Genomic DNA, 22,073 nt, shown 5'->3' with positions numbered 1-22,073 from the left:
AGTGAAGAACAGAGAAGTCCGAAGTGAAGGCCCGCTGGGCCAGTTACTTTGAGCGGCTGTACCAGGCTGATCCAACAACTACTGAGTTGAATGTCAAGGGTGTTACTATCCCTGACACTGACCCTCCAATCAACTGTGAACCACCTTCATTTGTGGAAACACAGGCTGTGGTGAACTGGCTGAAATGAGGTAAAGCTCTTGGGATCTGTGGCATCCATGTTGAACTTCTCAAGGCTGGTGGAAATGCTGTACTCATGTCGTTGTGTGTGGTTCTGTGCTCTTCATGGAACACAGGCATCATCCCAACTGACTAGAAGAGGGGCCTTGTTGTCCCTCTCTGGAAGGTTGTTCGCCAGGACGGCAACAGCTACCGAGAGGTGACGCTGCTCTCAGTGCCGGGCAAGGTCTTTGCTCGGATAATTCTTGATATGATCATGTTCGCCACCATCTCCTTGAGCACCAGTGCCCAGAGCTTTACACCAAAGCAGTCAATAATTGACTGTATCGTTGCTCTTCGGGTCCTCACCGAACGCAGACAAGAGTTTCGGCAGGGGCTGCTTGCAGCCGATGTTGAGCTCTGCAAAGCGTTCGATTCAGGGAATCGGGATGTCCTCTGGAGGATTATTGGTCTTCGTGGGGTGCCACCAAAACGGATTAATCTGATGTCTGAACAATACTCTTGAACTGAGTGTGATGTGAGATGTGATGATACCACATGTGATGCTCTACCCCCTCACAGATTCCGCGCACAAAGGCCTCCTGTCCACCCTTAGTGTACGTACAGTTTTACACCTCAGCTTCCTGAACAGCTCATCTCTGCCATGAAGTCAGGTCCTGCAACTCCAGTCAATGGTATCCAATGTCTCCTTGAGGGACAAAATTATTCTTCGCCTTATGGTGAGTTACAAGACATCCACTGACAACATCAAGGACGCTGGTCATGAAGGCACTCCACAACTCTTGAGGATTCCCCAACACACCCAGACAATGCCAAATCCCCACTCAGCATGTTCGCAAGCTCCTCAGCAACCCTCTCATCCAGCCAAGGCTGGGATGGTACCATTCTCCTGGATTTAAGCTGCAACTTCAGAGTTGCTACAACAAGCCTGTGGTCGGTAATGAGGAAGTGAGCACTCCCGTAGACCCTGCAGTTCTGGATCATCCTCCAGTGACTATCAATGAACACATGGTCAATCTCCTTTGCCACACCACAGAATTGGAATAACAAGTCCAGCGGTGAGCCTGTGGGTGTTGAAACCATGAGCCAGCCACCCTAAATCCATGACTTCCTGCAAAATCAAGGAACTTAGTGCTATTCTGGTTCACAGTTCCAGACCCACGGGGACCACCACATGTCTTATAACCTTCCCTATCAGTTCCAGTCGATGCATTGAAATCCCCCAAGACTAGAAGAGTACCATACCTGGGGCACTGATCAATCAGACTCGAGCGCAGCATTGAATGCGTCCTTCATGGTGAGATCACTCGCCTCAGTTGGAGCATAAACTGAGACCAGGGAAACAACACCCAAGGAGTCTCATAATAAGCTCATTGACCGGCATTACCTCAATTATCATTGGAGTCAGCTTATTGGAAACAGCTCCAGCAACTCCTTGGGCATGGTAACTATCAGTGCGACCAGACCAATAGTAGGTGTAACCACCCACCATGATCTCGCCACTATCCGGTCTCCAAACCTTATCGAGTGCTGCAATACCGATGTTCACACACTTGAGCTCAGATGATAACAAAGACAGGTGATCATCCTCTCTTGAAGATAGGACATTCCAGGCATCCACCCTAAGGGACTGTCTCAGGTTAACCCAAGGAGACTGCCGTCTGGTCGATGCCACCTCAGCACCACTCCGCCACACACTAGCGCAATCTGACCCTGGAGATTTACCCCATGGTTGTCCTATCATCAAAGATTGGGGGTCCCGAAGGCTTTGCGCCAATCCCGTCATCTGCCCTGCGAAGGGCAGCAGCACAGGAGGTACTCCCACGGAGTGGGTTTTCAGATTTCCTTACATTTGAGGGTTTTGCAGAATGAAGTGTTTTACGGTGGCCGGAGTACAGATCCTGCCGCCAACCTCCGAATAAAAAAGTAACCCAACTGAATGAGGATGTCTGCAGACACCATTGGGCACTCGATATGGATGGCCGTTGGCTCACAAGGAGCTCCTCCGTCCTTTGACTGGTTTTGTTTTATTCCTGCTGGGTGTCGATATCCATACAATACACCATCCTCACCACAAAACCTGGTGGGGGAGACGGTTTAGTCGCTGACAACCCGACCATGAAACAGGTTAGTACAGGTCTACGTGGTACCTGCGGCAAGCCACAGATCAAATCTGGCTTGACCTGCCAATAATATTCCTCAGTTCGAATTTTCCTCAGTTCGCACTCGAAGCGAACCTTCTTTGGGAGAAAAACTCATTCCGTTAGCATGCACTTGAATTTTAATTCAAGAATTTCACCTTTTGCAAAGGCAAGCCAACACATGCATAAAAGTACAGAAAAAATTACTTTCTTTAAAAAAATCCCTTTGTGACGACAAGTTTTTAGCTTATCTGGAATTTAAATTCAACATCAGGTATTATAATCACGCACCATCCGTGTGTCTGTCCATCCGTCCATCTCCTTTTTTGACTTCTCCGGTCAAACTGCTGGGCCGATCCGGCTGAAATTTGGCGGCAACCTTCATCTCCTGACTAGTAACAGGAATTGCAAAGCTCATTCCAGTCACATGATTTTAAGTAGGTCAAAATGGCCAAAAATCTTCTTCAGACCCACAATTCAGGAAACTACCAAATTTGGGTGACAACATGAGGACAGGCTCCTGATGCTAAATTGCGAAATCCATGCCGATCACATGACCAGAAGTGTATGAAAATGGCGGTCCCACAAATTCCTTCCAAAATCTTCTTCTCCAGACCCACCAGTCAGAATGCTACCAAATTTTGGTTGCAACATTAGACAAGGGCAGGGATGCTAATTATATAACGGAAGTCATGTAGATCACGTGACCGGAAGTGTGTCAAAATGGCTGACAGTCAACTTTTGTGAAAATCGCATTAATTCTGCAAAAATCTTCTTCTCCGGACCCACCAGTCAGAATGCTTCCAAATTTGGGTTACAACATCAGGTCAGGGACCAGATAAGCTACAGGTCCAGAGTCCTATTATTATTATTATTATTTTTTTTAAATGCTTTTAATGTTGCAATGGATATCTGAGAGTGTGCAGGTTCCCACCGTTTTGGTCCATGTTCTTAGACTCACCCAATCACGAGCATTGATTTTAGCACCAGCTCCGATGAGGTACTCCGTGCAGTCTGTGTGCCCAGTGCGCGTCGCAACGTGCAGTGGACAACTATTCAGCTGTGATGACATAGAAGGACAGAACAGGTTTGAGATATCCACCCATAAAGATCACATCGTTCCGCAAAACAAAACAAAAAATGCAAACAAAACTGAAAACCCACTCCGTGGGAGTACCTCCTATGCAGCTCCAACTGAAGCGAGTGATCTCACTGTGAAGGACACATTATATGCCACACTTGAGTCTGCGGTTGATCGCTGCCCCGGGTGAGATACTCTTCTATTCTTGGAGGATTTAAATGCATTGACCGGCAATGATAGGGATGGTTATGAGACATGTGTTGGTCCCTATGGATCTGGAACTGTGAACCAGAATAACACGAAGTTCCTTGACGTTGCAAGAAGTCTTGACTTTGCAGTCATGGACTTAGGGTGGTTGGTTCATGGTTTCAGCGCCCACAGGCTCATCGCTGAATGTGGTGTTCCAATGCTGATGCTGTTGCAAAGGAGATTGACCATGCACTCGTTGAAGGTCACTGGAGGATGATTCAGAACTGCAGGGTCTACCGGAGTGCTCAGTTCTTCAATACCGACCACATGCTTGTTGTAGCAACTCTGAAGTTGCAGTGTAAATCCAGGAGAATGGTACCTTACCAGCCTAGGCTGGATGTTTTCAAGCTCAAGGATGAGAGGGTAGCTGAAGAGTTTGCGAACAGGCAGAGTGGGGATTTGGGGGGTGTGTGTGTTTTGGGGGAAGCCTGAAGAGTTGTGCAGTGCTTTCAAGACCACTATCCTTGATGCTGCCGGTGGATGTCTTGGAACCCACCATCAGGCAAAGAAGAATTTTGTCTCCCAAGGGACAATTAATACCATTGACCAGAGTTGCAGGGCCAGGCTTAATGGCAGAGCTCAGCTGTTCAGGGAGTTGAGGCACAAAACTGTACATGTGGTCAAGAGATTCTCATCCTGCTTCTAGAGGAATTTGTGCGTTGTGTTCCTCGAAGCCTGTCCCTCGGTGTACTGCAGTTAGAGCGGAGGGTGGTATGCTCTTGATAGAGGAGTCCGGAGTGACGTTCCACTGGGCCGGTTACTTTGAATGGCTGTACCAGGCTGATCCACCAGCTGTTCAGTTAAATGTCAGGGGTGTAACTATCCCTATTGCTGACCCTCCAATCAACTCTGAACCACCTTAATTTGTGGAAAAACAGGCTGCGGTGGACCAGTTGAAAGGGGGTGAAGCTCCAGGGATCTGTAGCATCCATGCTGAACTTCTCAAGGCTGGTGGAAATGCTGTACTCATCTCATTGCATGCAGTTCAGTGCTCTGCCTGGAACACAGGCATCATCCCAACTGACTGGAAGAGGGGCTTTGTTGTCCCTCTCTGGAAAGGGAAGGGTGATCGCCAGGACTGCAACAGCTTATGAGGGGTGATTCTGCTCTCAGTGCTGGGCAAAGTCTTTGCTCAGATAATTCTTGATAGTCTGCTTGAGCGCCACATCTGCTTGAGCACCAGTGCCCAGAGCATTTGGGTTTTACACCAAAGAGGTCAACGATTGACCTTATCCTTGCTCTTCGTGTCCTCACCGAACGCAGACGAGTTTCGGCAGGGGCTGCTTGCAGCCTATGTTGATCTCTGTAAAGCGTCTGATTCAGTGAACCGGGATTCCCTCTGGAGGATTCTTGGTCTGAATGGGGTGTCACAAAAACGGATCCATCTGTTGTGTGAACTATACTCTGGTACTGAGAGTGCTGTGAGATGTGGTGGTACCATCTCTGACTTATTTCCAGTTGTTACTGGAGTTCGTCAGGGGTGAGTACTGGCCCCCACACATTTCAGCACTTGTATGGACTTGATTCTGTGGAGGATTTCGGAGAAATCAAGTTGCGGTGCATCATTTACATCTGGTGTTGGCTTTATGGTTAGGGTGGTGGGCTTGGGATATTAGGATCCGAAGTTCAAATCCCCCTTGGCTGTTGAATTAATACCTGGTGGAGTTGATTCTGCCTGTCATCTTTCCGAGGTCGGCAAAATGAGTGCCACCTTGCTGGTATCCTGTGTCGGAGTGGCGACCCATCCAGGATTGTGCCCAATAGCCAAGGAGACTGCTTAGGTAGTATCAACACTCTGCACAGAGTATGGTCCCAATGGATGGATGGATGGATGGATGGTGCATCATTTGGGAATGACAATATCACTGACCTTGATTTCGCAGACGATACAGTCATCTTTGGGGAGATGCTGGATCTCGTTATGGAGGCCCTCGAGGTCATGGATGAGGAGTTTTTGACGCTGGGATTACAGGTTTCCTGGGTCCAAATTAACATCCATGCTTTCAGTGACATATTGGATGGTGCTATTTTGTCTACCATGAGGATGTTGAGTTCATGGAGAGATTCACTTACATTGGCAGTGCTATTTATGTGTTTGCATGTTGTGAGCCAGAGGTGAGTAGACATCTGGGTCAGGCCTGGAGAGTCATGGATTCACTGGATCATGGGGTGTGGTGCTGTCAGTACCTGTGCAAGAGGAAAGTCCAAGTCTTCAGGTTCTTGGTGCTTCCAGTCTTTCTCTATGGATGTGAGATTTGGACTCCAACCAGAAATCTGAGATGGAGACTTAACTTCTTCGGTACCAGGTCTTTTCAGAGAATCCTTGGCTCTCATTTGTCAGACTTTGTGTCCAACGAGCGGTTGCTGAGAGAGATTCAAATGAGATTTGTTACCTGCATGGTCCGTGAGCGTCAGCTGAGGATGTAAGGACATGTGGCTCGTTTTCCTGACGCTGATCCTGCTCACCAGATTCTCTCAGCAAGAGAGTCTCGTGAGTGGAGGACGCCAACGGGCCGACCACGTGCCTCATGGTTGCAGCAGGTTGATCGGCATCTCAAGGAGATGGGGATGGGTCAGCCATCTGCCTGGGGGATGGCCAGACCGAGGCCCTTGGAGTACCAGCGGAAATTGGACGCAGCAACGCGCTGCTCCGGCACATGCTCTCATACCTTTCCTGACTGGACCTGACCCTCAAAATGTTTCTATGGACAAGCAATGCTGGGACAGGGGACTTCTGCGTACATCGACATTGCAGAGGTGGACCATTTGTACGCTCTGCATCATTTCGTTATTCCTATGCACGATATGGATGATATGGATGATAAAATCATTCTTTTACTATAATTGGTACCTTATCTTTGCTGCCAAGCGTAGCTCCCTGCTCAACTAGCAGACGGACCACTGCCAGCTGTCCTCCACGGCAAGCCCAGTGTAGTGCCGAACCACCCAGCTGCACACATGTGGCAAAACATCATACACCTTCCACACATCGTAAACTATAGCTTCACAATGACATTTTGATTGATTTGCATTATCCCAGAAGGCAAAGGTCTTATATTCTCACCATTTTTACTTTAATTGTTTTTTTCCTCAAATAAAAAGAGAGACAAGTTATGTCTGCACTCTGGATATATGTTGATTTTCGGGAAGCATTCAATACACCATGTCAGCCTGTGCAGTGTCTTCTCTTCCCTAAATTTGTAAAACCACGAATCGAAATCTGTATTTGAGTTTCTCGTCGGTCCCTTTATTGTAGACAATCAATGCCATAAAAACTGATTAGGCTTGAAGTGCTAAAGGATATAAGATAACGAAATCGGTCCACAAGATTGATTCAGGTTTTATTACCTCCCTGATATCACCTGGTAAGATAGCATTGAAGTTTGTGGCTGGAGCACTCACGCCTTTGTTGGAATCTCCGCCAAGCCATAAAATGTCGTCCTGGTGTTTTGTACGCAGTGCGATGAATATATCAAAGTGTGAAACATGAAGCTCGGAATCCCATCTGCGAACATTAGTTGGTGGACCTTTGACGTGCCGCTGTCGGTCGCCAAAAGTCGGCTCGCTGTTACTGTTATTGTTGTTGGTTTTGTTGTTGTTGTGTGCACCGATTGGTGGGACAGCTGCTGTACCCCACTCACATTTGTCGCTTGACTCAATCTGACATGGCACCCAGACAAAATTATATAGCCGCCATCTTGGGCCTAAGATATCAGGCCTGTAGGCCTTTGCTGATTATATATGGCCATGTTTGTTGCGCCAGATTTCCATTGGCTTTGTTATTAACAAAAGACGGCGTTACATAATTTGGAACGGCCTCATATTGGGGTTAAACAATCCGTGGTCATGTGACGAATCAGCTCGTTCTGATAAAACCGTGGCGGAGACTGACATGGATGAGAGGTGTCGAGTTCATCTCTTCATGGCGCAGTCAATGTGTCGTCCCCGCTTCATGTGCAGCACAAGGCTGTGGGTAGCATCATTGGCTGAGGGCGCAGCTGTACAACTGATGTTGCACCCTGATCGCCAGTACGCCGGTACTCATTCCACCGACCTCAGAAGGATGACAGGCTGAGTCAACCCCACCTGGTGTTTATTCAACAGCTGACAGTGGGCTCAAACTCAGGACCCTAAGATCCCAAGCCAGCCACCCGACCCCTAAGCCAACACCAGGGTTCTCCCACTGGATTCTCCCACAGGGCCCGTCACTGGATTTTGTCGCAGGTTGTGACCACAGTGCGGTCATTCTCGTTCGGATACCAATTCATGAGTTCCATGAATTCCTTGTGCCAGTCTATATCTTTGAAACGTTTCATCTCATTTTACTTTGCAGAAGAAAGCTGCTTTAACTAGTTCAGTACCATACCCTGTCTTGGAAGGAGGGTGAGGCTCCGGCTGACAGCAGGTATTTCACAACCTCAAGATGACCTTCCATTGATGCCCGGTGAAGTCCAGTGCGGCATAGCTGCACACGAAGGTGAGTGGAAACAAACAACCATCGTTATTGTATAAAATCAACAAAAAACACAGGTCATTCGCACTTTCCCCACTTCGAGCTGGAAGAGTGTTTCCTCTTGCATCTGTCATTAAGTGAGACACCAGCCTGAAGCAGACTTAGCAGACAAAGACGTGGCGATTTTGGCCTGCGTAGACATCCAATGTTACAACTTTGATCGAACAATGACGTGGGGTTATTAACATCGATCACAGGTAACCAGCAAGAAGCCAGTAGTCAGGTGGCTTCACGTACACTTTCAACATCACCGTTACCGAATGGATACGACCACGGCACTACTACCGCTACTAATCCGCATGCCCAGCTAAGGAGCACAGCGAGCCCCTTGGGGGGTGGCAATTCCCTCCATTGGGACAAGGGGAATGCGAAGTTAGGACAGAACTTTTGTCATCGCCAACTCTCCGTGAAGGACACCGTGGGATCTTTAATGTCCACCAACTAATGTGGCGGATGGGACGCCTGTTTAACGCCCATCCGAGAGATGGCACACACATTGACGAATCACCCTGCCTGTGAAACACCGACGTGACAGTTTATCGCCGGGTCGGGATTCGAACCCAGGCTAAATATCTTGGAGGCGAGCCCGAATGGATACAGTCCGTTATTTTGCACGAGGCTGCTTGAGGTCCTGATCATCAATTTTAGGCTGAGTACACCATTGTGTTCAGCACTATATATTTCTGAGATAACCATTCAATTTCCAGTGTAAATGTCCCATTGTGAGGTGTTTCACAATGGGGGTGGGGGGGGGGGGTTCATGAGATATGTGATTTGTTAAATTATGGACCATCTGGAATTTTCTTGTCCTATGTGCCTATCAAGCAGAGTTCAGGAGGACACCTCACCTGAAAATCGATCTCCGGGACCCAAAGGACTCTCATGTAAAATTTGGTACATCCTTTTAATGGAATTTACAATGGTCACGCGATTCTGACATAAATGGTGTGTTTTGTGATTTGGGGACCCCTGGTGGTGCCGATGGGAGTTCCATAACCTCATGGAGGTAATGGTGGCTTTTCTTTGCCTGAATCAACCCGGTGATGACATCTCTTCATATTCTTTGTGGCCACATTTAAAATGTATTCCCCTGTTCTTGTGGGGTTGGCCGACAGGCCGGGGGGAAGCTTGGTCCAAGTCTTTCATGAACTGGCTGGCCAGGCCTGACGTTCAACTAAGGTTAAAGCAGGAATTTGGAATTTGTTCATGATGCCAGCGAAAGCTCACCGACTCTTCGCGAAGGACACAGTGGGATATTTAATGTCCAGCAACTAATGTCGGCAGATGTGATATCCAGTTTAACGTCCATCCGAGAGATGGCACACACATTGACGAATCCCCCTGCCTGTGAAACACCGACATGATAGTTTGTAGCTGGGTCGGGATTCAAACCCAGGCTGGACATCTTCTAGGTGAGTGTGTGTACCTCTAGGTTATAGGCCATCCTCTCTGTCCAAGTTACCATCTTCACTGGACCAAATTTCGGAATAGAACCCACGCCAGGTAAGGACAACACGACAAGCCTTTACCCCCACAACCACCAAGCCGCTTTACATTTTCCACCAACAAGGAAACTGTAAGGACATTCCATATGGTGGTATGCACAATGAAGAACGAGATAAGGAAGCATGACATGACAGTGTACGCTGTCGTGTCGCTTACCTTATCACAGGTGTTGGCATCGCCTCCGTCAGCCAGAAAACGCTCAATGACACCCAAATGTCCATCGCATGCTGCCTGCAGAAACATTGACCCATCGACCGGACCTTCCTAAACAAAAGGGATGCAAAGTAAGGAGTCGGATGTAACCTTTTAAGGAAGTTTGAAGGCATAAAAATGGATGTATGTGAATTTGGTTAAACCATTAATTGTTTTATTTTAGCAAGACCAGATATCAGAGATAACTTTTACCATACTGTGCGATGTCGGGAATTTACATCAATGTACTTGTTTGACTTTATTAGAATACATTGTAAATATTTGTTGAAAGCCCATCTATTTATTACATAAGCTGCATGGGGTCGAGTTGGGAAGAGGGTTTTAAACTTTATCGTGAAAGAAAGAAGGGATCAAAATTCCAGAATCACGGCAATAACGTCCTTTCTTTTCCTGGGATCCATGAACGAGCTCCGTCTATCAATCACGGTATGCTATTGCTATGAATGACAGATACCAATCCCACAGCCATTCTTACCGGAGGTTGCGGCTCGGGTTGCAGCTCGGGTTGAGGTAGGGACGCGGCTCGGGCGAGGCGGCGCCGGCGAAGGCGTGCAGAGCGCGGACAGCCGGCGAGGCGGACGATGTCTTGGTGGAGCTCTGCAGATGTCTTTCGCCGCCATTTGCCCTCCTGAGCTCGCAAACAACGTATTATGGTCATTTATGGTAACCAAGACCAATTTGCACAACCAATTATAATCCACAGATTGTCAACTTTAAAACTCAGTGCTGTACCTCATCGTTCATCGAGGCATATGTACAAGATGGTCCACGAAATGAACGAACCAAGACGTAATTTTTTTTCACCATGTACACCATCATGTACACGAGGACCTGGTAAATGTTGTACATCTATACTATAAAAGGAGACGTGCATGTGTCCATCTTTGATCACATTGCAAAATAAAGTGGGGTGCACGTGTACGCCATCATGTACTGTGCGTGTGCCATGTTTGAACAAAATCGGACCATGCGTGTCTGAAAAATGGTGGAGGACACATTTAAGTAACAAAATGGCCTCCAGTCGGCAATCTTGAATCTCATGTCGAGAAAAATGATGTGCTTGTGTAAGCCATCATTTCTTACCTGTGCGCCAAGTTTGAACAACATTGGTAAATGCACGTCCGATAAATGGTTGTGGACAGACGCACGCACGCACACGAGAATCGAGACCGAATCCATAAGCCCCGTTTCGGACTAAGTCCAATGGGGGTGGGGGGGGGCTGATAACGTGATGTGTACCTGGTGTTTTGACTGTGCTTACCATTCCTGCAAAAGCAAAACAACGTCACAAATCGTGGACCACCTTCATGTACAGTACATTATGTCGAGAAAAGATCTCGCCACTTTGGGGTCCAACCAATGGACTTTATCTCAGGTGTGGTGGCTCTTGATGACACATCATATGACCACAATAAAGAGATCACTCAGTTCGATTCTAATACTAGAATCCAAAAGAGCGGTTGCTCAGTCATGTTAAAGGTTGTTCAGAGAATTTCCACTGTGTGATTTATTCAATATACCTGGACAACGGAGGTAAAGCTTCCTTTTAATCATATGAGCAATCAATGCTGACCCTCAACACTTACATACTGGACCAAGTGATGTTACAGTTTCACGCCATGTACCTGCTGTATACATATACATACTGTACATATAAAGATATACCTGCATGCCCAGCTCTGGACTTTCCGATCCTTCCTCTCCGGAGCTGTCCTCTTCTCTCTCCACTTCTTCCCTTCTCAAATCATTTTCCATCACATTCTTCTCCTGTTCCTCTACTTGCTCTCCAACCCATCTGACCTTTTCCTGTTGCTCCGACGTCTGTTTCTTGCTTTGACTCTGAAGTTCTGTGTCCTGCAGTCTTTCTTTATTATCTGTACTTCCGATTACATTGTTTGCTCCCTCTCCCCTCCCTTCCCTCACTATGTCGACTATTTTCACGCCCTTCGCATCCATTCCTTTTGCACCGTTTGTTTTGGACGCTTCTGATGATGCCATCAACCTTTCCTCCGTCTCCGCTGCTGTTCCCATTGCAGTCTTCTCTGCTCCCGTGTCCTTGTACTGCCGATTGCAGTCAAACTTTTCTTCCTCCATCAATCTCGTCTCTTCCTGCAGGGGGGACGAGGTGGGGGGGGGGGAGTTTCAGGTGTCAGGGAGGGGTAGTGAGAAGACAAATTGGTGATGTTCAATGGATTTTTCGTGATATCCTTTGGCTTCGAAACGTTAAGCTATACCACACTATACCATACCATACCATATGATACTTATGGCTTAATTAATGATCACATTTAAATCCACCATCATTTCTGTCTCCACTCTTCATTATCTTAAATGTCGAGAATAATTCTGACTTCAGAAATGTTGGCCCAAGTCTTTCCCGAATGGCTGCCAGGGTTGATGTTCGACTGGAGCCAATTTGGGTAGGAATTTATGATTTGGTCAATATCATCGACTCTTCATGAAGACACCATGTCATCCACCAAATAATGGCATTGGATGAGAAACCCAGGTTAACGTCGATCCGAGGGATGGCACACTTTGTGATGCAACCATGAAGCACCCAACTGTCCCTGGACTCTGTGTCATTTTCTCCTGATAAAGTGGAGAGCTCACTGTAAAACCTCGACTCAGATTCTGCAACTGGTCTAGACAGCATCAGCCCACGTGTTCTAAAAACCTGCCCCTCTGCTCTTGCTCACCCTCTCTCTATTCTATTCACCCTCTCATTTGCTCAAGGTCATCTGCCATCTGCTTGGAAATCAGCAAACATTCCCGCCCTGCACAAAAAAGGAGCAAAAACAGATCCCTGCAACTACAGACCAATAAGCCTTCTCCCAATCATCAGCAAGGTTATGGAATCCATCATCGCTTCAGACATTAAATCCTTCCTCTTCTCGAATAGCTTGATTTCCGATCATCAATTTGATTTCAGACCAGGTCACTCGACCCTGGATATGCTGCTTCTGCTCTCCCAAAAATGGATGAAGGTCCTCATTGCCAGTCATGAAATCAGAGCCATCTCCCTCGACATAGCGTGTGCTTTTGACACGGTCTGGCACCTTGCCCTGCTCACCAAACTCTCTTCCCATGGTATCCAAGGCCATGTCCACTCATGGCTCACAGACCTCCTCTCCTGTCTCAGCCAACATGTGGCCCTAAATGGAGTTCTTTCATCTCCTCTTCCTGTCCAGGCTAAAGTTCCTCAAGGCAGCGTTCTGGGCCCTGCTCTTTTTCTGGTTTTCATCAATGATCTCTCCGAATCTCTGGGAAATCCTGTTTATCTCGTTGCTGATGACTCCACCCTCTGCCTGTCATCTGTCATCCCTCAGATTGGCAAGCAGCAGCTTCTTCGCTCACTGCAGATCTGGATAAAATCACAAGCTGGTCCAACACGTGGAACATGTCTTTCAACCCGGATAAATCTCACACTCTCACTATGTCTCTCTGAAAGGACAGTCTGGAACCCCCCCCCCCCCCACCTCATCTACTTTCTCAACAATCCTCTTGAAGAAGTCCTTTCATTCAAGCTTCTGGGTCTCACTATCTGCCATGATCATTCCTGAGAAAGCCACATTTCCAACCTCGCCTCCAAAGCCAGTCACCAACTGGGAATCCTCCATTGTGCAAAGTCTTTCCTCGGCACACCTGAGCTCCTGACCACTTACAAAGCTTGTATCCACATCCTGATGGAGTACTGCTCTCCCCTCTGGGCTCGTGCTCCCATCTCTCTCCTTTCTCGGCTTCACACTGTGGAAACCAAGGCATTTCGGATCATTGGTATCTCCCACAATGAGGTTATCTTTGGGCCTCTCACTCTCTCACCGCAGGCAGGACGGTGGTCCTCTGCTTCTATCGTCTCTTCTCTGGCCTCACTTCCCCTGCATTGTCTGTGATTTGTCCCCACCATATTTCTGCAGGGTGCTCAAGGTCCGCCAGCAACTCCCTTCTGGTAAAACTACCAAAATCACGAATCACTGCTCACCTTCACTCTTTCATTCCTCTTTTTTCTCAACTCTGGAACAAACTCCCTCACTCTCTTCAATCCCTCTCTTCCCTCCAGGTCTTCAAAACAGCTGTTCACCACCATCTCTTATTTCCCCCATCCAAATCCTCGATGTTTTCTACCCTCGTTAATCCACCCCAAACGCACCTCCTTCAAATTCTCTGATTTCCTTCCTGAAAGTCCCTGTGGCGTCCATCTTGTTTACCCTGTGTACCCGTCCCGTCCGTCTCCCTTCCACAGATCGAATGTCTCTGTTCCCCACTGTTTTGTCCTTCCCTCTCCCACCCCTCTTGTCGCCTGCTCCCTTTGTTTTTCGTTCTGTGTATTAGCTCTCACACGAGCCTCGACATTGCAAAAAAAAAGAGAAAAAAAACCCCCCAAAAATCATGAAGCACCAATCCAGCAGTTAATAATCGGGTGAGAAATCAAATCAACATCAAAAAATGTTTTTATTTTCCTTCAATGTATCACACCGTCACCAATACGCCGAATTGCACATGATATACATCAAATGAACATGCAACCATTGCAGCACCAATTGTGAAGAGGTTTTGGAGTGAACGTTGGTCCAGGTGTGGTTTTGGAGTGAACGTTGGTCACGGAGTGGTGTTGGAGTGAACGTTGGTCGCGGAGTGGTTTTGGAGTAAACGTTGGTCATGGAGTGGTTTTGGAGTGAACGTTGGTCACGGAGTGGTTTTGGAGTGAACGTTGGTCACGGAGTGGTGTTGGAGTGAACGTTGGTCGCGGAGTGGTTTTGGAGTAAACGTTGGTCATGGAGTGGTTTTGGAGTGAACGTTGGTCGCGGAGTGGTTTTGGAGTAAACGTTGGTCATGGAGTGGTTTTGGAGTGAACGTTGGTCGTGGAGTGGTTTTGGAGTAAACGTTGGTCATGGAGTGGTTTTGGAGTGAACGTTGGTCACGGAGTGGTTTTGGAGTAAACGTTGGTCATGGAGTGGTTTTGGAGTGAACGTTGGTCACGGAGTGGTGTTGGAGTGAACGTTGGTCGCGGAGTGGTTTTGGAGTAAACGTTGGTCATGGAGTGGTTTTGGAGTGAACGTTGGTCACGGAGTGGTTTTGGAGTAAACGTTGGTCATGGAGTGGTTTTTGGAGTAAACGTTGGTCGCGGAGTGGTTTTGGAGTAAACGTTGGTCGCGGAGTGGTTTTGGAGTAAACATTGGTCGCGGAGTGGTTTTGGAGTAAACGTTGGTCGCGGAGTATTTTTAGAGTGAACGTTGGTCACGGAGTAGTTTTGGAGTAAACGTTGGTCGCGGAGTGGTTTTGGAGTAAACGTTGGTCACGGAGTAGTTTTGGAGTAAACGTTGGTCACGGAGTGGTTTTGGAGTAAACGTTGGTCGCGGAGTGGTTTTAGAGTAAACGTTGGTCGCGGAGTAGTTTTGGAGTAAACGTTGGTCGCGGAGTGGTTTTGGAGTAAACATTGGTCGCGGAGTGGTTTTGGAGTAAACGTTGGTCGCGGAGTATTTTTAGAGTGAACGTTGGTCACGGAGTAGTTTTGGAGTAAACGTTGGTCGCGGAGTGGTTTTGGAGTAAACGTTGGTCACGGAGTAGTTTTGGAGTAAACGTTGGTCACGGAGTGGTTTTGGAGTAAACGTTGGTCGCGGAGTGGTTTTAAAGTGAACGTTGGTCACGGAGTAGTTTTGGAGTAAACGTTGGTCACGGAGTGGTTTTGGAGTAAACGTTGGTCACGGAGTGGTTTTGGAGTGAACTTTGGTCGCGGAGTGGTTTTGGAGTAAACGTTGGTCATGGAGTGGTTTTTGGAGTAAACGTTGGTCGCGGAGTGGTTTTGGAGTAAACGTTGGTCGCGGAGTGGTTTTGGAGTAAACGTTGGTCGCGGAGTGGTTTTGGAGTGAACGTTGGTTGCGGAGTGGTTTTGGAGTGAACGTTGGTCGCGGAGTGGTTTTGGAGTGAACGTTGGTCGCGGAGTGGTTTTGGAGTGAACGTTGGTCACGGAGTAGTTTTGGAGTGAACGTTGGTCGCGGAGTGGTTTTGGAGTAAACGTTGGTCGCGGAGTATTTTTAGAGTGAACGTTGGTCACGGAGTAGTTTTGGAGTAAACGTTGGTCGCGGAGTGGTTTTGGAGTAAACGTTGGTCACGGAGTAGTTTTGGAGTAAACGTTGGTCACGGAGTGGTTTTGGAGTAAACGTTGGTCGCGGAGTGGTTTTAGAGTAAACGTTGGTCGCGGAGTAGTTTTGGAGTAAACGTTGGTCGCGGAGTGGTTTTGGAGTAAACATTGGTCACGGAGTGGTTTTGGAGTAAACGTTGGTCGCGGAGTATTTTTAGAGTGAACGTTGGTCACGGAGTAGTTTTGGAGTAAACGTTGGTCGCGGAGTGGTTTTGGAGTAAACGTTGGTCACGGAGTAGTTTTGGAGTAAACGTTGGTCACGGAGTGGTTTTGGAGTAAACGTTGGTCGCGGAGTGGTTTTGGAGTGAACGTTGGTCACGGAGTAGTTTTGGAGTAAACGTTGGTCGCGGTGTAGTTTTGGAGTAAACGTTGGTCGCGGAGTAGTTTTGGAGTAAACGTTGGTCGTGGAGTGGTTTTGGAGTGAACGTTGGTCACGGAGTAGTTTTGGAGTGAACGTTGGTCCCGGTGTGGTTTTGGAGTAAACGTTGGTCATGGAGTAGTTTTGGAGTAAACGTTGGTCGTGGAGTGGTTTTGGAGTAAACGTTGGTCACGGAGTGGTTTTAGAGTAAACGTTGGTCCCGGTGTGGTTTTGGAGTAAACGTTGGTCACGGAGTGTTTTTGGAGTGAACGTTGGTCACGGAGTAGTTTTGGAGTAAACGTTGGTCGCGGTTTGGTTTTGGAGTGAACGTTGGTCACGGAGTAGTTTTGGAGTAAACGTTGGTCACGGAGTGGTTTTGGAGTAAACGTTGGTCGCGGAGTGGTTTTAGAGTAAACGTTGGTCGCGGAGTAGTTTTGGAGTAAACGTTGGTCGCGGAGTGGTTTTGGAGTAAACATTGGTCGCGGAGTGGTTTTGGAGTAAACGTTGGTCGCGGAGTATTTTTAGAGTGAACGTTGGTCACGGAGTAGTTTTGGAGTAAACGTTGGTCGCGGAGTGGTTTTGGAGTAAACGTTGGTCACGGAGTAGTTTTGGAGTAAACGTTGGTCACGGAGTGGTTTTGGAGTAAACGTTGGTCGCGGAGTGGTTTTAAAGTGAACGTTGGTCACGGAGTAGTTTTGGAGTAAACGTTGGTCACGGAGTGGTTTTGGAGTAAACGTTGGTCACGGAGTGGTTTTGGAGTGAACTTTGGTCGCGGAGTGGTTTTGGAGTAAACGTTGGTCATGGAGTGGTTTTTGGAGTAAACATTGGTCGCGGAGTGGTTTTGGAGTAAACGTTGGTCGCGGAGTGGTTTTGGAGTAAACGTTGGTCGCGGAGTGGTTTTGGAGTGAACGTTGGTTGCGGAGTGGTTTTGGAGTGATCGTTGGTCGCGGAGTGGTTTTGGAGTGATCGTTGGTCGCGGAGTGGTTTTGGAGTGATCGTTGGTCGCGGAGTGGTTTTGGAGTGATCGTTGGTCGCGGAGTGGTTTTGGAGTAAACGTTGGTCGCGGAGTATTTTTAGAGTGAACGTTGGTCACGGAGTAGTTTTGGAGTAAACGTTGGTCGCGGAGTGGTTTTGGAGTAAACGTTGGTCACGGAGTAGTTTTGGAGTAAACGTTGGTCACGGAGTGGTTTTGGAGTAAACGTTGGTCGCGGAGTGGTTTTAGAGTAAACGTTGGTCGCGGAGTAGTTTTGGAGTAAACGTTGGTCGCGGAGTGGTTTTGGAGTAAACATTGGTCGCGGAGTGGTTTTGGAGTAAACGTTGGTCGCGGAGTATTTTTAGAGTGAACGTTGGTCACGGAGTAGTTTTGGAGTAAACGTTGGTCGCGGAGTGGTTTTGGAGTAAACGTTGGTCACGGAGTGGTTTTGGAGTAAACGTTGGTCGCGGAGTGGTTTTAAAGTGAACGTTGGTCACGGAGTAGTTTTGGAGTAAACGTTGGTCACGGAGTGGTTTTGGAGTAAACGTTGGTCGCGGAGTGGTTTTAAAGTGAACGTTGGTCACGGAGTAGTTTTGGAGTAAACGTTGGTCGTGGAGTGGTTTTAGAGTAAACGTTGGTCACGGAGTGGTTTTAGAGTAAACGTTGGTCCCGGTGTGGTTTTGGAGTAAACGTTGGTCGTGGAGTGGTTTTGGAGTAAACGTTGGTCACGGAGTGGTTTTAGAGTAAACGTTGGTCCCGGTGTGGTTTTGGAGTAAACGTTGGTCACGGAGTGGTTTTGGAGTGAACGTTGGTTGCGGAGTGGTTTTGGAGTGATCGTTGGTCGCGGAGTGGTTTTGGAGTGATCGTTGGTCGCGGAGTGGTTTTGGAGTGATCGTTGGTCGCGGAGTGGTTTTGGAGTGATCGTTGGTCGCGGAGTGGTTTTGGAGTAAACGTTGGTCGCGGAGTATTTTTAGAGTGAACGTTGGTCACGGAGTAGTTTTGGAGTAAACGTTGGTCGCGGAGTGGTTTTGGAGTAAACGTTGGTCACGGAGTGGTTTTAGAGTAAACGTTGGTCCCGGTGTGGTTTTGGAGTAAACGTTGGTCACGGAGTAGTTTTGGAGTGAACGTTGGTCCCGGTTTGGTTTTGGAGTAAACGTTGGTCGCGGAGTAGTTTTGGAGTGAACGTTGGTCCCGGTGTGGTTTTGGAGTGAACATTGGTCATGGAGTGGTTTTGGAGTGAACGTTGGTCGTGGAGTGGTTTTGGAGTGAACGTTGGTCGCGGAGTGGTTTTGGAGTGAACATTGGTCATGGAGTGGTTTTGGAGTAAACGTTGGTCCTGGAGTGGTTTTGGAGTGAACGTTGGTCGTGGAGTCGTTTTGGAGTGAACGTTGGTCGTGGAGTGGTTTGGAGTAAACGTTGGTCCCGGTGTGGTTTTGGAGTGAACGTTAGTCCCGGTTTGGTTTTGGAGTAAATGTTGGTCACGGAGTGGTTTTGGAGTAAACGTTGGTCGCGGAGTGGTTTTGGAGTGAACGTTGACACGGAGTAGTTTTGGAGTAAACGTTGGTCGTGGAGTAGTTTTGGAGTGAACGTTGGTCCCGGTTTGCTTTTGGAATAAACGTTGGTCCAGGAGTGGTTTTGGAGTGAACGTTGGTCACGGAGTGGTTTTGGAGTAAACGTTGGTCCCGGTGTGGTTTTGGAGTTCACGTTGGTCCCGGTGTGGTTTTGGAGTTCACGTTGCTCCCGGTGTGGTTTTGGAGTTCACGTTGCTCCCGGTGTGGTTTTGGAGTAAACGTTGGTCACGGAGTGGTTTTGGAGTGAACGTTGGTCGTGGAGTGGTTTGGAGTAAACGTTGGTCACGGTGTGGTTTTGGAGTGAACGTTAGTCCCGGTTTGGTTTTGGAGTAAACGTTGGTCACGGAGTGGTTTTGGAGTAAACGTTGGTCGCGGAGTGGTTTTGGAGTGAACGTTGACACGGAGTAGTTTTGGAGTAAACGTTGGTCGCGGAGTAGTTTTGGAGTGAACGTTGGTCCCGGTTTGCTTTTGGAATAAACGTTGGTCCAGGAGTGGTTTTGGAGTGAACGTTGGTCACGGAGTGGTTTTGGAGTTAACGTTGGTCCCGGTGTGGTTTTGGAGTTCACGTTGCTCCCGGTGTGGTTTTGGAGTTCACGTTGCTCCCGGTGTGGTTTTGGAGTAAACGTTGCTCCCGGTGTGGTTTTGGAGTGAACGTTGGTCACGGAGTGGTTTTGGAGTAAACGTTGGTCCCGGTGTGGTTTTGGAGTTCACGTTGCTCCCGGTGTGGTTTTGGAGTTCACGTTGCTCCCGGTGTGGTTTTGGAGTAAACGTTGCTCCCGGTGTGGTTTTGGAGTGAACGTTGGTCACGGAGTCGTTTTGGCGTAAACGTTGGTCGCGGAGTGGTTTTGGAGTGAATGTTGGTCACGGAGTGGTTTTGGAGTAAACGTTGGTCGCGGAGTGGTTTTGGAGTGAACGTTGACACGGAGTAGTTTTGGAGTAAACGTTGGTCGCGGTTTGCTTTTGGAATAAACGTTGGTCCAGGAGTGGTTTTGGAGTGAACGTTGGTCACGGAGTGGTTTTGGAGTAAACGTTGGTCCCGGTGTGGTTTTGGAGTTCACGTTGCTCCCGGTGTGGTTTTGGAGTTCACGTTGCTCCCGGTGTGGTTTTGGAGTAAACGTTGGTCGCGGAGTATTTTTAGAGTGAACGTTGGTCACGGAGTAGTTTTGGAGTAAACGTTGGTCGCGGAGTGGTTTTGGAGTAAACGTTGGTCACGGAGTAGTTTTGGAGTAAACGTTGGTCACGGAGTGGTTTTGGAGTAAACGTTGGTCGCGGAGTGGTTTTAAAGTGAACGTTGGTCACGGAGTAGTTTTGGAGTAAACGTTGGTCACGGAGTGGTTTTGGAGTAAACGTTGGTCACGGAGTGGTTTTGGAGTGAACTTTGGTCGCGGAGTGGTTTTGGAGTAAACGTTGGTCATGGAGTGGTTTTTGGAGTAAACGTTGGTCGCGGAGTGGTTTTGGAGTAAACGTTGGTCGCGGAGTGGTTTTGGAGTAAACGTTGGTCGCGGAGTGGTTTTGGAGTGAACGTTGGTTGCGGAGTGGTTTTGGAGTGATCGTTGGTCGCGGAGTGGTTTTGGAGTAAACGTTGGTCATGGAGTGGTTTTTGGAGTAAACGTTGGTCGCGGAGTGGTTTTGGAGTAAACGTTGGTCGCGGAGTGGTTTTGGAGTAAACGTTGGTCGCGGAGTGGTTTTGGAGTGAACGTTGGTTGCGGAGTGGTTTTGGAGTGATCGTTGGTCGCGGAGTGGTTTTGGAGTAAACGTTGGTCGCGGAGTAGTTTTGGAGTAAACGTTGGTCGCGGAGTGGTTTTGGAGTAAACATTGGTCGCGGAGTATTTTTAGAGTGAACGTTGGTCACGGAGTGGTTTTGGAGTAAACGTTGGTCGCGGAGTATTTTTAGAGTGAACGTTGGTCACGGAGTAGTTTTGGAGTAAACGTTGGTCGCGGAGTGGTTTTGGAGTAAACGTTGGTCACGGAGTAGTTTTGGAGTAAACGTTGGTCACGGAGTGGTTTTGGAGTAAACGTTGGTCGCGGAGTGGTTTTAAAGTGAACGTTGGTCACGGAGTAGTTTTGGAGTAAACGTTGGTCACGGAGTGGTTTTGGAGTAAACGTTGGTCACGGAGTGGTTTTGGAGTGAACTTTGGTCGCGGAGTGGTTTTGGAGTAAACGTTGGTCATGGAGTGGTTTTTGGAGTAAACGTTGGTCGCGGAGTGGTTTTGGAGTAAACGTTGGTCGCGGAGTGGTTTTGGAGTAAACGTTGGTCGCGGAGTGGTTTTGGAGTGAACGTTGGTTGCGGAGTGGTTTTGGAGTGATCGTTGGTCGCGGAGTGGTTTTGGAGTGATCGTTGGTCGCGGAGTGGTTTTGGAGTGATCGTTGGTCGCGGAGTGGTTTTGGAGTGATCGTTGGTCGCGGAGTGGTTTTGGAGTAAACGTTGGTCGCGGAGTATTTTTAGAGTGAACGTTGGTCACGGAGTAGTTTTGGAGTAAACGTTGGTCGCGGAGTGGTTTTGGAGTAAACGTTGGTTGCGGAGTGGTTTTGGAGTGATCGTTGGTCGCGGAGTGGTTTTGGAGTGATCGTTGGTCGCGGAGTGGTTTTGGAGTGATCGTTGGTCGCGGAGTGGTTTTGGAGTGATCGTTGGTCGCGGAGTGGTTTTGGAGTAAACGTTGGTCGCGGAGTATTTTTAGAGTGAACGTTGGTCACGGAGTAGTTTTGGAGTAAACGTTGGTCGCGGAGTGGTTTTGGAGTAAACGTTGGTCGCGGAGTGGTTTTGGAGTAAACGATGGTCACGGAGTAGTTTTGGAGTAAACGTTGGTCACGGAGTGGTTTTGGAGTAAACGTTGGTCGCGGAGTGGTTTTAGAGTGAACGTTGGTCACGGAGTAGTTTTGGAGTAAACGTTGGTCACAGAGTGGTTTTGGAGTGAACTTTGGTCGCGGAGTGGTTTTGGAGTAAACGTTGGTCACGGAGTGGTTTTGGAGTAAACGTTGGTCGCGGAGTGGTTTTGGAGTGAACGTTGGTTGCGGAGTGGTTTTGGAGTGATCGTTGGTCGCGGAGTGGTTTTGGAGTGAACGTTGGTCGCGGAGTGGTTTTGGAGTGAACGTTGGTCCCGGTTTGGTTTTGGAGTAAACGTTGGTCCCGGTTTGGTTTTGGAGTGAA

General features: G+C 48.1%; 1 protein-coding gene across 1 annotated transcript in view; it reads right to left on the bottom strand.

Moving 5' to 3' along the window:
• ANKRD2 (ankyrin repeat domain 2) overlaps positions 1-22,073 on the bottom strand; it is a 46,677-nt gene that overhangs the window by 3,724 nt on the left and 20,880 nt on the right. Inside the window, exons 2-7 of the mRNA XM_085870257.1 lie at positions 11,547-11,990; positions 10,357-10,509; positions 9,825-9,932; positions 8,016-8,114; positions 6,501-6,599; positions 3,281-3,379 (exon numbers count right to left, since the gene is read on the bottom strand). Of these exons, the coding sequence (XP_085726383.1) occupies positions 3,281-3,379; positions 6,501-6,599; positions 8,016-8,114; positions 9,825-9,932; positions 10,357-10,509; positions 11,547-11,990 (1,002 nt within the window). The remainder of the gene's footprint in view (positions 1-3,280; positions 3,380-6,500; positions 6,600-8,015; positions 8,115-9,824; positions 9,933-10,356; positions 10,510-11,546; positions 11,991-22,073) is intronic.

The sequence above is a fragment of the Eptatretus burgeri genome, chromosome 1, assembly GCF_056783735.1.
Source record: "Eptatretus burgeri isolate ZD-2024b chromosome 1, Ebu_testis_v1, whole genome shotgun sequence".
Lineage (NCBI taxonomy): Eukaryota > Metazoa > Chordata > Myxini > Myxiniformes > Myxinidae > Eptatretus > Eptatretus burgeri.
Note: the sequence above shows the minus strand (reverse complement) of the source record. Positions and strands in the feature narration are given on the sequence as shown.